Source organism: Prosopis cineraria, unplaced genomic scaffold (genome assembly GCF_029017545.1).
Source record: "Prosopis cineraria cultivar Desert tree isolate PC_DT_omini unplaced genomic scaffold, ASM2901754v1 PC8, whole genome shotgun sequence".
NCBI lineage: Eukaryota > Viridiplantae > Streptophyta > Magnoliopsida > Fabales > Fabaceae > Prosopis > Prosopis cineraria.
In genome coordinates, this window is record NW_026555339.1 from 14,970,140 (window position 1) to 14,983,709 (window position 13,570).

Consider the following 13,570-nt stretch of genomic DNA (forward strand, 5'->3'; position numbering starts at 1 on the left):
CTCTTCTTTTCTTCCTTTCACTCATATGCAAAGGATAGCTCAAAGCTTAAAAAGTCAATAAATCCATCAAACAGACTTAGGACACGTTTTAGTATTTCTTAAGATGTGATTTTGTCAAATTTATCAAATAATTGGATTCTCTAAATGTGCTTTTATCATATGTAAACTAAAAATCAAACATACATTTAATTATTAGATTCCCTGCCATCTATTCTATCCAACCTATTTTTGCCATTAATCTTAGATACTAAGGTGAAATTATGATTTAATAGATTAAAACATGAAACAAAATGAGGTGGACAAGGTTGTTAATTTGCTGAATTATAATTTCACATCAGCACAGATTGATAGTGTTAGTTACAAGATTACATGTTTAAAATTGTTAGTATTATCTCATCATCTTTCTAGAAATATTATAAAAATAGAAAGGCTAACATTACATATAAGATAACTTGGAGGAACAAAAGATATTATAAAAATTTATATCAAAACATAATAAAATTAGATGATCTTATAATTATATTTTTTCGGATTAACGGGTTAGATTTTTTTTTTTTAAATTTTCTGACACCAAAATGACGTGGTTTTGGGTTTTAGAAAATAAAAAATAAAAAATAAAAAAATAGTAGCCCAAAATCCTCAGCCTCGTCACGTGCAGTCCTGACCCTGGAAACCTTCACTCCTCGGCCGACCTAGTGTCTCTCCTTCCTTCGACCTTCTCGGCTTTCCCGGCAGTCGGCGTTCTCGTCTGCGACTTGCTTCACCTCCGGCAGCTTCGGCCTTCTGGCGTTCCTGGCAGTAGGTCTGTGGGTCTCGGCGTTCTCGTTATCGTGGGTCCGGCAGCTTCTCTCTCTCCCTCCCCAGTCCCCGCTCGATTCTGGTTCGCTCCCTCCCACTCTTCCCTCTTCCCTCTTCTCATTTCAGTAATTATAGGACTGTTTGTCGGTCTGAGGGTCTCGACCTTGAATTTGTGGTTGACTCTTAATGATTTCACGGGGACTAATGCTATGAAGATGGAAGCCGTGATTATAGGACTGTTATGAATCTCCATTGTTTGCTCCTTATTAGGGAATAAATTCATTAAAATACCTCTGATATCATTGTGGAGTCGAGTTTTGAATCTGCAAGCTATGGAATCAAATGATTTTATCCAGTTTATATTTAGATATAAATTAGCGTGTTGTGTTTTGGATTTGAATACCAATGTTCAGTTGTTCTCTTCAAATTTCCTTGCTCTTCTACCCCTGATTTATGTGTTTTAATCTGTTAGAATTTTTGTTGTAGGTTGTATAAGATATTAAATCTTGGATATGGATGAACGTATTGAGGATTAATTTGTTTTTATTTAAATTATATTATTTTACTATGATCGGTGTGACTTTATTTTGACACCCAGTTCAACCCGAGCTGAACCTTTGACTCCTGACCTTGGCCGGACCGGTCCAGTTTTCAGTACCTTGGTGCTTAGTTCACGCCAGTTCTCCAACCATCTCTGTGCCTCTCCCTCCAACTGTCCACTCCCAAGCAGCTAACCCACGAGGCAAAGACTCAACTAAAGATTCTTCCCTCAAGCGACTTCCCAAGGTATCTTCCTTTGGGTGTCTTTTCCAACCAAAGCTCCAATGGGAGCTGTCTCTGGACCCTGTTTTTGCCTATCGAAGATTCCCTTTGAGGATTTTAGATTCTGTGTTTAGTGCACTGTTGTGACTCTATTATTGAGCTCACTTTCTTGTTTTGATTCATTTTGATGGGGATTTGATAAAAAATTTACGTTGTTTGTTCTTCCGGATCAGCAGTCAGACAATCACCACAAATCATTTATGAGCTAACGTTCTGAAGGGGCTGCAGGGATTAAAAAACAAAAATACACTGTAATTTTCTATTTTTTTGGCAGCCAATGCAACTAGGGATGGGGCAATTAACTGAAAGTCGGAATAGTCTTTCCTGTAAAGAAAACTTCTCTGGGCGTGTGTAATTTATCAATTATGCAATATGTGATTGTGAGTGATGTTATGGTCTTGCAAGGCATGGGCTAACAGTCAGAGAAAGTATAGAGAGAAACCCAAAAGAGAAGGGTGCAAGGGAAATCGAAAAACAGAAAGAAATTGATGAAAGTGAAGGCCACAAGGGGAGAAAGGGAGGTGCTTGGGAGAAGGGATTGTGCGTGATAGAGACATAGAGAGAACAAGTGATAAAGCCAGCAATAGAGGAAGAGTGACAATTTCAATTCAAGTGGGAATGGAAATTGTAGAATCCACAGCTCCAGTGGCAGAAGAATGTGAGCTCTCAATTCCAAGGGGTGGGCCTATATATGTTCCGAATCTGGTTGGTCCCTGCACTAGGGTTGCTGAGTTTGAGAATTCCGTCATCTGTGAACTTCAGGTATGAATCTTCCCTTAATCCTTGATGCTTCTATGCCAAAAATAGTGTGGGAGGTTCTTGCTTCTGCCTCACCCTCTTACACTAAATGTGTACTATTTGCTTTGTTCGTGCAGAATTTAGTGGCAGATTTGCATCGAGACACTTCTGATCTGTATGATGATGATATCTCGTGCGTATCTCTCATTTGCTTTGTTTTTCTTTCTTTCTTTTTTTTTGTTTTTTTGTTTTTGTTTTGTCAGTTGTAATTTGTTCCTTCTCTTTTGCCATTTCAGAATTGATGAGCTTAAAGTATATACGGAAGAGGAGTTAATGAATATGGCAGTGAAGAGAGAATTAAAGGTATGGTGAACAATTCGATTTATAGCTTTCGTATAACTGTCCCATTGCTTATTCTTGTGCTATTCCAGGGTACAGAGAACAATGAAAATTATCCTCCAACTTTGGACCAATCTAATGTAGGGTGAGTAAAATCTAGTGCATAGTTGCAAGGTGTCTCAATTGTATGTTATGTTTTCTTTATGACAATTCGATTGTATTCTACTTTAGCATTATTGCCTTTGACAACTTTAATGAGAGAAAGGCAAAAATTCTCATTATTTTATTTAAGTTCTTTGCCTGTCTAATTTCTGGTCTCTCTTTCTCTCTCTGAAAGTTTCAGGTATCATTCTGATTTATGTAGTGAACTTCATAAACCAGTTAAAATTTTATTGTTGGATCACAGGGCAAAGATAATTTATTTTGAACGCCTTATCCTGTCAATAAAATTCTCTAACTGATGAATGTACATAAAAGCAGTAACTAAACGCCATATTGGTTCTAAATATGCATTCGAGGGGAAATATATCAGTTATTGCATCAAAAATTCAGAATGTAATATATTTTATTTCCTTCCTTACTATACCATTGTCTTCTTTGTTTGTCATGATGGAATTTTATTTTGTTCTGTTAGACATGGTGTGAGAGCCACTGAGCCTTCAGCCTGGTGTTGATAAATGCACTATGTGATTGTGAGTGATGTTATGGTCTTGCAAGCTCACTATCATGCTTATGAACTTACTTCAGGATAGAACATGACCACAGAATATCAAGCAATGGTCTTACTTCATCAAATATGTCTGGTACAGGATCAGATGCTCTTACATTGTTTGAGCCATCAAATCCATCATCTAGAACTACAATCAACAGAATTATGATAGGAAAGAACTCAAGGAGAAGAAGAAAAGGCACAAATGCTATATGTGTTCAGGTATGTTGACTTTCTAAAGGCATGCATGGTTCCTGGTTATTTTTTCAGCTTATAGCATCTAACTCTAATCAATGTAAAAGAAACAGAAGTTGATTTGATTGTTCATGCTGTCTCTTATCTTGTATTGTAAATGGAAATTATTTGCCTGAATATACCAACTATATCTTTCAGTATCTTGTTTGATTTTTCTACATTCAATCCCTTGAGGATGGCTAATCTTTTCTCAGCTGGTAACTTATGATCATAAGGATATGAACCAGTTCAAGTGAACGTGATAAGTGTGTCCATAGCCCCATAGTAGTGTGTGTATTTAATTCCATCGGCAATGTGATTAAATTTGCAGATAGGTTGGAAAGGTAGACTAAACAGTTAGAATCTGCTTTTACATATCTATTATGGAAGTACAATTGTGCCTGCTCTTTTTTGCATGGACAACTGAAGTGTTGAATTTTGTCACCTTCACAGCATGTTCCTGAAGTATTACCTAATATACTCATGCACAGCTTTCTTTTTTCCTTGTAATAGATATGAGTTTACTTTTGTTGAATTCTTTATGCGTTTCTTATATGTTATAATTGACCAATTTCCAGGGTGGTTGTACAGAAAAGGTGGATGAAGTTGTAAAAATCAAGCAAAAGCAGGAAGAGGACAAAGTGGCAGTCAGACTTCATTCATTCAAGTATGTGTTTTGAATATATGTATGATTTTTCCATTTCCATATTAAGTTCTGACTTTCAGTTGTCTCTTGTCTAGTCCTGCTTGCAAGAACAATCAATCTGCCCTCAAGTCAGCTAGAACTGAAACAATGAGATCCCTTAGGTCTACAAGTTCTTCCAAAAAGGTTAGTTTGAGATTCTCCACTCATCTAATGTGCTAGAAATTGTTTTGGGTTCATTTTGATGATATATATATATATATATATATATGCACACACGTACATACTTTATAGATGTTATGCTTTTATATTTTTTTAATTTGTTTTTTTTTTTAATGTTATAGCCTTAGAATATTGGATCATAATTCACTCATATGAGGCTATTACCTGCCAGTGTCATTTACCCTTCATTTTCAATTGAAAGTAAATCAACAGATATACAAGATGACAATCTTATGAGAAATTGAATCGCCAACACTAACCCTTAAAATTTGCAACTTGACTTTCTTACATAATGAATATTGGAGCTTTTATTTTTCATTTGATGTTTTGTCTTTTATCCTTTTTATTTACCTATGATTGAGTAATTAAAAAATGAAAAAAAAAGATTGGAGGAAAAAGAATGTAAAACTGGGGAAGGCAATCAGTATGTCAGGCCAGTTCTGATCACTGTTTTATTGCTCCTTTGCACTAATACATCAGAGAGTAATTAGAGGATGATTGATTTTTAATTACCTTCCGTTAATACCCTTAAACAGAATATAAGATGCTAATCAGAGAGAAACAACAGATACTAATGTATCTGTCACTGAAAACAGAGTAATAAAAAATTGCACCCAATAAAGGAGAAGCTTAGTTTATGTCAGCTCAGGCTTCTTCTGTGGGCTATGATGTCCAATAAAACTCACTGGTGAGATGTAACTGAGATGACAATGTAATTTGAAGTTCTCTCATGAGAGGATTCTTGTTTCATGCTATGTCTGTGCCGTTCTTTTCTGTGAATTTGGGGGAGGGGGCTGGGGCATTACATTGATCGGCTTATCTTTTTCTTAAAATAACTTCTGGTGCTGCTAGATATGTTCTTCTCTCCGGTTCAAATAAACATTAAACATGTATTTATATTCTAGATTTTATCTTGGAGATGATGATTTTACAGCCAACTGTAAATTTTCCCAAACTTGAAATCAATCATTTGTGATGGTAAAATTTTTTGATTCGAAGATGACAACCATGCTTTTATTGTCTACTGAACACTGTTGTTATCTTGTAAATATTTGCATCCTGTCTACTCACACCGGATGATTGGATTTTCGGAATTTTATTTATTTCAACTGATTCTTATAAATTTTTGGACTATCATGGAAATTTAGTACTTTCCCCCATTGACGAAATATAAGAATTAATATTTTGAAGAAAACTCCTATAGGAAGAAACCTAGACCAGTGGCTTATTATTATTGTATTTTGCTTGTAAGAAACCTATCTAGGAAGAAGTAAGTTACTTTTGTGCTATTTTAATACTTTTATAAAGAGGGAAATCTGAACATTAGCTTTATCTAGCCAAGTTATTAAGGTTCCCTTAATTGGTAGGGAAATTTAGTTTAAATAGATTAGGCTTTGTTCTTGTAATGTAGATTTGATGAATGAAATATTGTGATTGAGTTCCTGAAGCCCTTCCCCTATCTCTTTGCGTCTGTCTCCCTCCATTACTTTGCCGCTATTTTGTTCTTCATCTTCCTCATTTCTTCCTCTTTGTTTCTGGTTTTCTCTACTCTCTCCCTCTATTCAGCCCTGTGCAAGTGTGTGTCTTACATCACCCATCTTTCATGTTGTCGTTTGTTCCTGATCGTTCTTCCTGATTAATTTTTGACAGCTTAAGTCAGAGGGTCTTCAGGAACACATACCTGTGCTGTATCCTGAAGTTGTACTAACTGTGGAGGTTTACCATAATGTTAGAAAGTGTGTAAAGGTATTTTAATGCATTTTTTTATGTCAATGACGGTAATTTATCTAACATGTAACAATTATCTTACATTACTCATGACAAACGATGTCTTTTTAATTAGACTCAAGAATTACTGGTTATTGGAGGACAGACTTTAACTGCTTTAAGGGACAAGATCTTTTGCTCAATGGATCAGGTGATGCAAAAAGCTGGACAGCATGATCCTTCTGGCTATTTTCTCATTGAAGTAAGCACCTGTACCTGTTCTTATGATCAGGGGTTACTTTTGGGTTGAATCTAACTGAAAGCCTCTTCTCTGTAGGATGTATTCTATGTTGATATGAGGGATCCGTCTGCTATTGATTATACCTTACCCATATTTGATTGGCTTAGAAACTCCAAGGAGGAGGCACAAAAAAAATGGGATTGTATAATAACTGGGGAATTAAGACAAAAACAAAAAGCAATCATGGGTGAAGCATCTGTCTCAGAGCTGCCTCACTTAACATCTGTTAACATGCAGAATATACGATTTTGTGACATAAGATTCCGACTTGGTGCTGGATTCCTCTACTGTCACCAGGTATTTTTCTAGCTTTATGTTCTTCATTTCTTAATTTCATGAAGGACATAGACTATGCATCACATGCCTGGCTGAAAACAAGTTTCATTGTATTCTAAATTTATATTCAATTATATTGTAATAAGTTTTTATTAGACTTATTTAATTTTTTTATTTTTCAAGTTTAACAAATAATATGGGGAAATTTCCTTTTTTCCCCCTTTTTGGCCAAAATTAGAGAAATTTCTTTAATGTGAGGGTGGGAGGACATTCTATAAGCATTGACTAGATTTTTTATCCTATGGATATGAGAAAAATGACACGATTTAATGGCAAAAGAATGAGACTATTGATGCATATTAATTAGAAAAGAGACGCCCTTTTTTGTGTCCTAATTCGGTCCCAACTGAGATAATGATTTATGGAGCCATTCTTTGAAGTCTCAACCTATATTGATTGTCATCACTAAGCTTACCCTACCAAATCTTCATCATATACATGTTATTTTTATTTAGTCATAACTTTTTTCTCTCATTTTTATCTTTTTCTCATCTACTAAATCACTTTTTTTTTTAATTTTATTTCATTCTTGCAAATCAAGTGGACTTTTAGTTTGGTAAGAAAGCATGGTAATTTGTTTATTTGCTGCTAAACTTGCAGGGAGACTGCACTCACACACTAGTAATACGAGATATGAGGTTGATTCATCCTGATGATGTGCATAATCGAGCTGCTTATCCAATAATTACTTTCCAACTAAAGTTGCGTTTTCAGAAATGTAGTGCTTGTAAGATTTTCAGAGCTACGAAGGTCACTGTGGATGACAAGTGGACCCCAAAAAATCCTTGCTATTTTTGTGATGAATGCTTTTCTCTTCTTCACATAGCAGAGGATGGCTCTCTTCATTATGCAGACTTTCTGGAGTATGATTATCACCATGATTAGCTGCCCTCAGCCATACGTTTAACTCGTCAATTGCCAAATGGGGTATCATGAAGATCTATTGGGATTTTTTATTTGATGAGAAGCAGTGAGAGTTCTAGGCATCTGTTTTGCAATTCACTAGAATTAATGAAATGATTTGTTTTGGTTTGAACAATTTGAAGCATCTGTTCAAATTGCAAACGGACTGGGTGCTCATCGCCTCTGGTTAAATTCACATCCAGAAAATCTATGCCGTCAGTGAGGATTACTACTTGTACTCCCAAAAAAGGAAAAAAAAACAAAAAAAAAAATAAAACCACATTCAGATGGCTTGTCATTTTGGAACCTCCTTTTGTTGCTTTGGAAGGTAACTTCTTTAGGGGCCCAGTGCAATGGAGATTATATGGGTGCCTATTTAAATTATCTTGTATCATATTGTCTGATCAGCATCTTATTGCAAAAGATGTGAAATCGTGCCAATCTATAAACATGTGGATCCTTGTTACAGGGGGTTTTTATCTATATATATATATATATATATAAAAGAATAACAAGTACATTTCTATGGATGGTAAGTGTTATTTTCTTTACAATTTCAGAAAGTCACGTAAGATTTTATTTACAAAATTATTTTTAATCATGAATATAATTTATTTTTATTCTTTCATTTCAATAACTTCTTGTCACATGATCTAACAATTTTTTAATTTCACGATTCCTCTTTTAGATATAGTTAGTTATTCAATATTCTATCATTTTAATAATTTTTTTGCTCTACAATTTAGTTTTTTATTTTTTTAATTCATACATATAATTAAATTTAAATATAGATAGTTATTTAGATTATTCATTTCAATAATTTTTTAACTCATGATCTAATAATTTTTCAACCTCATGATTCCTTTTTTAGATATGGTTAGCTATTTAGTATCTATCATTTTAATAAATTCCTTACTCTACGATTTAATTTGTGATTTTAAAATTCATGCATATAATTAAATTTAAATATGGATAATTATTTAAATTATTCTATTATTTTAATAATTTTTTAGATCCATGATTCACATAGAATTTGGTGAGAATATATATATATATAATAGATAAATAAGAAACACTTTTTCAAGTATGACACATAGGATTTTTTTTAAATATTGCAATTTCATGCTATTTACATCATTATTAATTTTTAAAAACATTTTTCTAATTTATAAGATTATAATTTGAAAATGTAACTTCTCTCTTATGATTTCAAAATCTCAAATATAATTTTTCAACTATTTCACAATTTCAAATTTTATTTTTAAAAATCTTATCTTTAATATTCTCTCTCATAATCTCAAATATAATTTTTTGAGTATTATCATTTCGTGAATAATTTGAATTGATATGATAATTTTATGAATAATAATTTAAATGATTTTTTGCAAATTAAGTCATATAAATAAATAAATAAAAACTGAATGATAAATGTATGAATTAATAAAATATTTATAAGTTATCCATGTCAACATTAATTTCTAAAAATAATTTTTTTACATAATACCAATTTTTTTATAGATGATAATAATATTATCTTAAATTGTAGAAACAGCTTTTTTTTATCCCTAAATTTTCTCTCCAATGATTCTATTATTATAACTTTCCAACTTCACCACAACCTAAAATATACAATTTCAGCATGCACATTAGATTTTCTATCAAATCTTCTTAAATATTAAAAAAGTATTATATTAAAAATTAAATAAGTTATTTTAATTCCTATTTTTCCTCATTTCTCTCCCACTCTCCTATCATCATAACTTCTCATAATTTTTTTTATTTTTATTTTTAAAATTTTAATTACACAAATACACAATCACATTGAGCAGTTATAAAGCACATGAGATTTTCTTTCAATCCTAATATCATTCAATTGCTCTATTCCCTTATCAAGACAAGCAGAATCACAAAACTCTCATTATCTCTGGCTTCTTCCTTTGTCACCAATGCCTTCTCACCCCTTGTGTCATCTTTTATGATAATTTTTCATTCCTAATAAATGGTGTGATGAGGTTGTTATGTGCTTGTAGATATCGAAAGAGCAATTCAATTTTTGATATATCTCATATTCATGGTAGATACCAGGTAATTGCACATAAGCGTGCATTTTATAATTTTTTTTACTAAATTTTTCTCCATCATTCTAAATCTGTCTTTCATAAGCAATAGAACTGAAAAAACTTACTATGCTCTATTTTCTTGAAATCATGGTTTCATAAAATTTAATTTTTTGTTTTTGGAATATTTATTGTAATTGTATGATGATTTGTTAATTATTTTACAACTCTGCAGGTATATTAGAATTGAATGAAGAGGAAAATATATATTGACATGGTTATTCACATCAACGCAAAGTAATTTTTTTCTTCCACTCTTCATATATCTTGGCTCTTGAGCATCTCTTTATAAATCTTTTTTGAAAAGCATACTCATAATAATTTACTCATAGTGATCCAAATTTCTTAATTTCAAATGATATTTTAATGATCTATGTTTAATTTTAATTTTTATTTGAATTATAAATGTCAAATAAATTAATCAAATTTTAAATTTTAAAAATTATATATAATTTGTATTTGAAGATAATGACTTAACCATCAAATTTGTATTTTGATCTTGATGATATTTTATATTATAATATCTCAGTTACAAGATTTGAAAATATTGATGTTTGTGTGAAAATTAATTTTCAATATATATTAATGTTTATTTGTTGATATTTATAAATCATAAAATTATAGTACTTTAAAAAAATTTTCCCTCACATGATTTAATAGAAAAGATGGAGCCATGTAATTTTTATATTTATCTTATAATCTTAATTTGTCATGGATTATATGTGAGAAAAATATTAAAACTATCTAATTATTAGATAAACCTACAAATGATAAGGAAAAAAAATACAAAATTGCAGTATCAGCACAATAAAAAATAATAAAGTATATTGTCATTTACAAAGAAGATATTTCAACAATTGTGGGGTGTAGAACTTGATCAACTATAGTAGCTTCTCTATTAAAGTGAAAACAAAACAAAGTAAAAAAGATTGGTAGATGAGTCGAAGAAAAGAGGTGAAAGATATGAAGAAAGAGGCCACCCATGGTTTTGAGCATTTGGGGAATTCATGATAAATTTTTTAATTTTTATTTTTTATAATTCTACACTCATCTTATTAGTTAATATTATAATTTATTTTATGTAAACTTTTTTCATTTGTATTTATTAACATTCTAAAATAAAATTATTTTAAGTTATAAAAATACACCCGTGCATTATAAATACAACCATACTAGTTATGTATAATCTATGAAACAATGTTGTTATAAACATAATTGATTGGAGTACTGGTTTGGTTAAATCATGTTTTTACTAGTAGTAATTAAAAAAATAAAATTCAAAGAATATGTATGGAATATAAAATATTTTAGATAATATCATCCTTATCCTTTTTAGTCTACTTCTCCCAGGTGGTTAGAAAAGATAAAGTAAGGGTGCAAAGGGAAGCTTCTAGACCTCTTCATAAAATAGTAAAATTTTAATATGTTTGTTAAGATTTCTGTTATAGTTTTTCCAATTTTTTTGAAAGTAATTATCTTTATTATTTTTATGTTTTGTCAATTCCTTCCAGTCTTTGCAAAATTCTTTCTTTTTGAAAGATATGCTATCAAGATTTTTCTTGCTCCAAAGGAAAGTGTAATTAGAAAATTTTCACTCCCTCGTTCCAATCATTATCATGACACGATTCTTTGACCAATAATTGGAAAGATTCCTCAAGCATTTAAGTGGGCATAACGTTTAAAGGGGTTTTTATGGTGCTTTTGATAATTCTTGTAATCAAGTTGAATTCTAACAAGATGATGATCAGAACTACATTTAAGCAGATGGTAAGTACTAATTTGATGAAACGTAACTCTTCACTCCGAGTTACAGAAATCCAATCAATTTTTTTAAAAAAAAATATTGCTTTTCTTCAAGGTAAATCTATCACAATAATAATAAGTCTTATTCATTATATGGAGCCAGCTATATAGATTATATGATGTTATTATACTTTGTCATTTATTAAACGTTTTAGAAATATTTTTATTAAAAGGTCTCGCTCAACAATTTTAAAAAATTTCTCTTTAGTTTTGCTCTATCCTTTTTAATAAGAATTAAAGTCATCTTTTTCACTTTCCTCACAGGTGTCTTATGTTGTCTTTTTTGTACATGTCACTTCAAACGATTTTTTTGCCATTTTTTCTTCAATAAATGCAACACTCACTTTTTTCATATTCGATCATTTTGAATTTTTGTCTTTATGTGTATATCCATACATCCATCTCAATATTCTCATTTTTGCTACTCTAATTGTATGATCTTGTTGTCCTATCAAAGCCTAACATTCACTACCATATAATATTAGTGGTTTTATAACAGTTTGATAAAACTTCCCTTTAAATTATTAGGTACCTTATGAGCGCAATAACTTCTTAGCATTTCTTTAATTAAACTACCTAGCTTGTATCTTATGTACATATTTCCATCAATTTTCTCTCATTATATTGAATAATCGCTCCTAGATATCTAAACTTTTTTACTTGAGGTATGATCTAATTATCCAATTTTACTTCTAAGTTACTACTCATTGACCCTTTGTCAAAATTTACAATGTAGATATTCTATTTTACTTCTACTCAGGTGGAAATTTTTTGACTCCAATGTCTTTCTCCATAACTTAAGTTTACAACAATATTTTCTCTTGTCTCCGCAATAAGAATTATATCATCTGCAAAAAGCATGCATTTAAGGCTTTCCTTGAATATACTCAGTCAAAACATTTAAGACTAGATCAAATAAATAAGGACTCAAAGATGATCCTTAATGCAGCTTAATCTTTATAGGGAAAGTCTTTTATTTCACCACTAGTTCTTATACTAGTTGTTGGCCCCTCATACATGTCTTGTATGGCTCGAATATAGGCAACCTGAATACTCTTCTTTTCCAATGCCTTTCAAAGTACTTCTCGTCGTAGATAATCATAAGCTTTTTCTAAATTAATAAAAATCATATGTAAATATTTACCTTTACATCGATACTTTTTTATTAATTCCTTTAATAGATAAATCACTTTTGTAGTCACCCTACCTGGCATGAAGCCAAACTAATTCTTAAAATATTAGTTTCAATCTCATTTTATGTTCAATCACTCGTTCCTATATTTTCATAGCATGACTCATAAGTTTAATCTCTTTGTAGTTAATACATTATAAATATCTCCTTTATTTTTGTAAATAAGAATTAAGGTGCTTCTCTTCCAATTATTAGAAATTCTCTTGAATTGTAGATTTTATTAAATAACTTAGTTAATCACTGTACTCATTCTTCACCCAAATATTTTCACATTTCAATAGGATACAATTAGGTCCATTGGTTTTATGATTTGCCATTTTTTTTAAGATCTTCCCTTACTGTCGCAGCTCATATTCTTCAATAAAATGAAAATTTTGCTTTCTTTAAGAGTTATTAAATCTCTCAAATTAACTGACAAACTCTCATCATCATTAAAAGTTTAGAAAATCTATCACATAGAAATTTAATTCAAGGTTGAAGGAATTGATGCGATGCCTAAAATGTTTTATTGATATCCAATTAATTTTATCCATTGTCATCATACTTGTGACCTGAAAGATAAGAGTTAACATTGTCAAGTAAGTAAAATAATTGAATTTCAAATATGGTCACAATTTTAAGGATTTGGGTCACCAAAAACATAATAGCAAGATCAGAGTTAATTGTTAGATAAAACATAATCTTACAATGCAGCAGCACTTGGATA

General features: G+C 31.1%; 1 protein-coding gene across 4 annotated transcripts; it reads left to right on the top strand.

Moving 5' to 3' along the window:
- The first annotated feature begins 661 nt into the window (after positions 1 to 661).
- LOC129319044 (snRNA-activating protein complex subunit-like) lies at positions 662 to 8,218 on the top strand. Of its 4 annotated transcripts, none has more exons than XM_054964072.1 (13): positions 662 to 880; positions 1,397 to 1,584; positions 2,026 to 2,382; positions 2,496 to 2,551; positions 2,655 to 2,721; positions 2,790 to 2,842; positions 3,445 to 3,628; positions 4,219 to 4,307; positions 4,382 to 4,469; positions 6,156 to 6,251; positions 6,349 to 6,474; positions 6,550 to 6,810; positions 7,450 to 8,218. In XM_054964072.1, the coding sequence occupies exons 3-13, from the start codon at positions 2,239 to 2,241 to the stop codon at positions 7,732 to 7,734; spliced, it is 1,449 nt and encodes a 482-aa protein (XP_054820047.1). In that variant the 5' UTR covers positions 662 to 880; positions 1,397 to 1,584; positions 2,026 to 2,238; the 3' UTR covers positions 7,735 to 8,218. The 4 variants fall into 4 exon arrangements, with proteins under 4 accessions (XP_054820047.1, XP_054820049.1, XP_054820050.1 ...); XM_054964074.1 differs by having other exon boundaries at positions 1,447 to 1,584; XM_054964075.1 differs by lacking the exon at positions 1,397 to 1,584.
- The last annotated feature ends 5,352 nt before the right edge of the window (positions 8,219 to 13,570 follow it).

Coding starts and splice junctions, on each gene's coding strand:
- LOC129319044 (XM_054964072.1), top strand. CDS start 2,239: ATGGAAATTGTAGAATCCACAGCTCCAGTGGCAGAAGAATGTGAGCTC. Junction 2,843..3,444: donor TTGGACCAATCTAATGTAGG/GTGAGTAAAATC, acceptor AACTTACTTCAG/GATAGAACATGACCACAGAA. Junction 6,475..6,549: donor CTGGCTATTTTCTCATTGAA/GTAAGCACCTGT, acceptor TCTTCTCTGTAG/GATGTATTCTATGTTGATAT.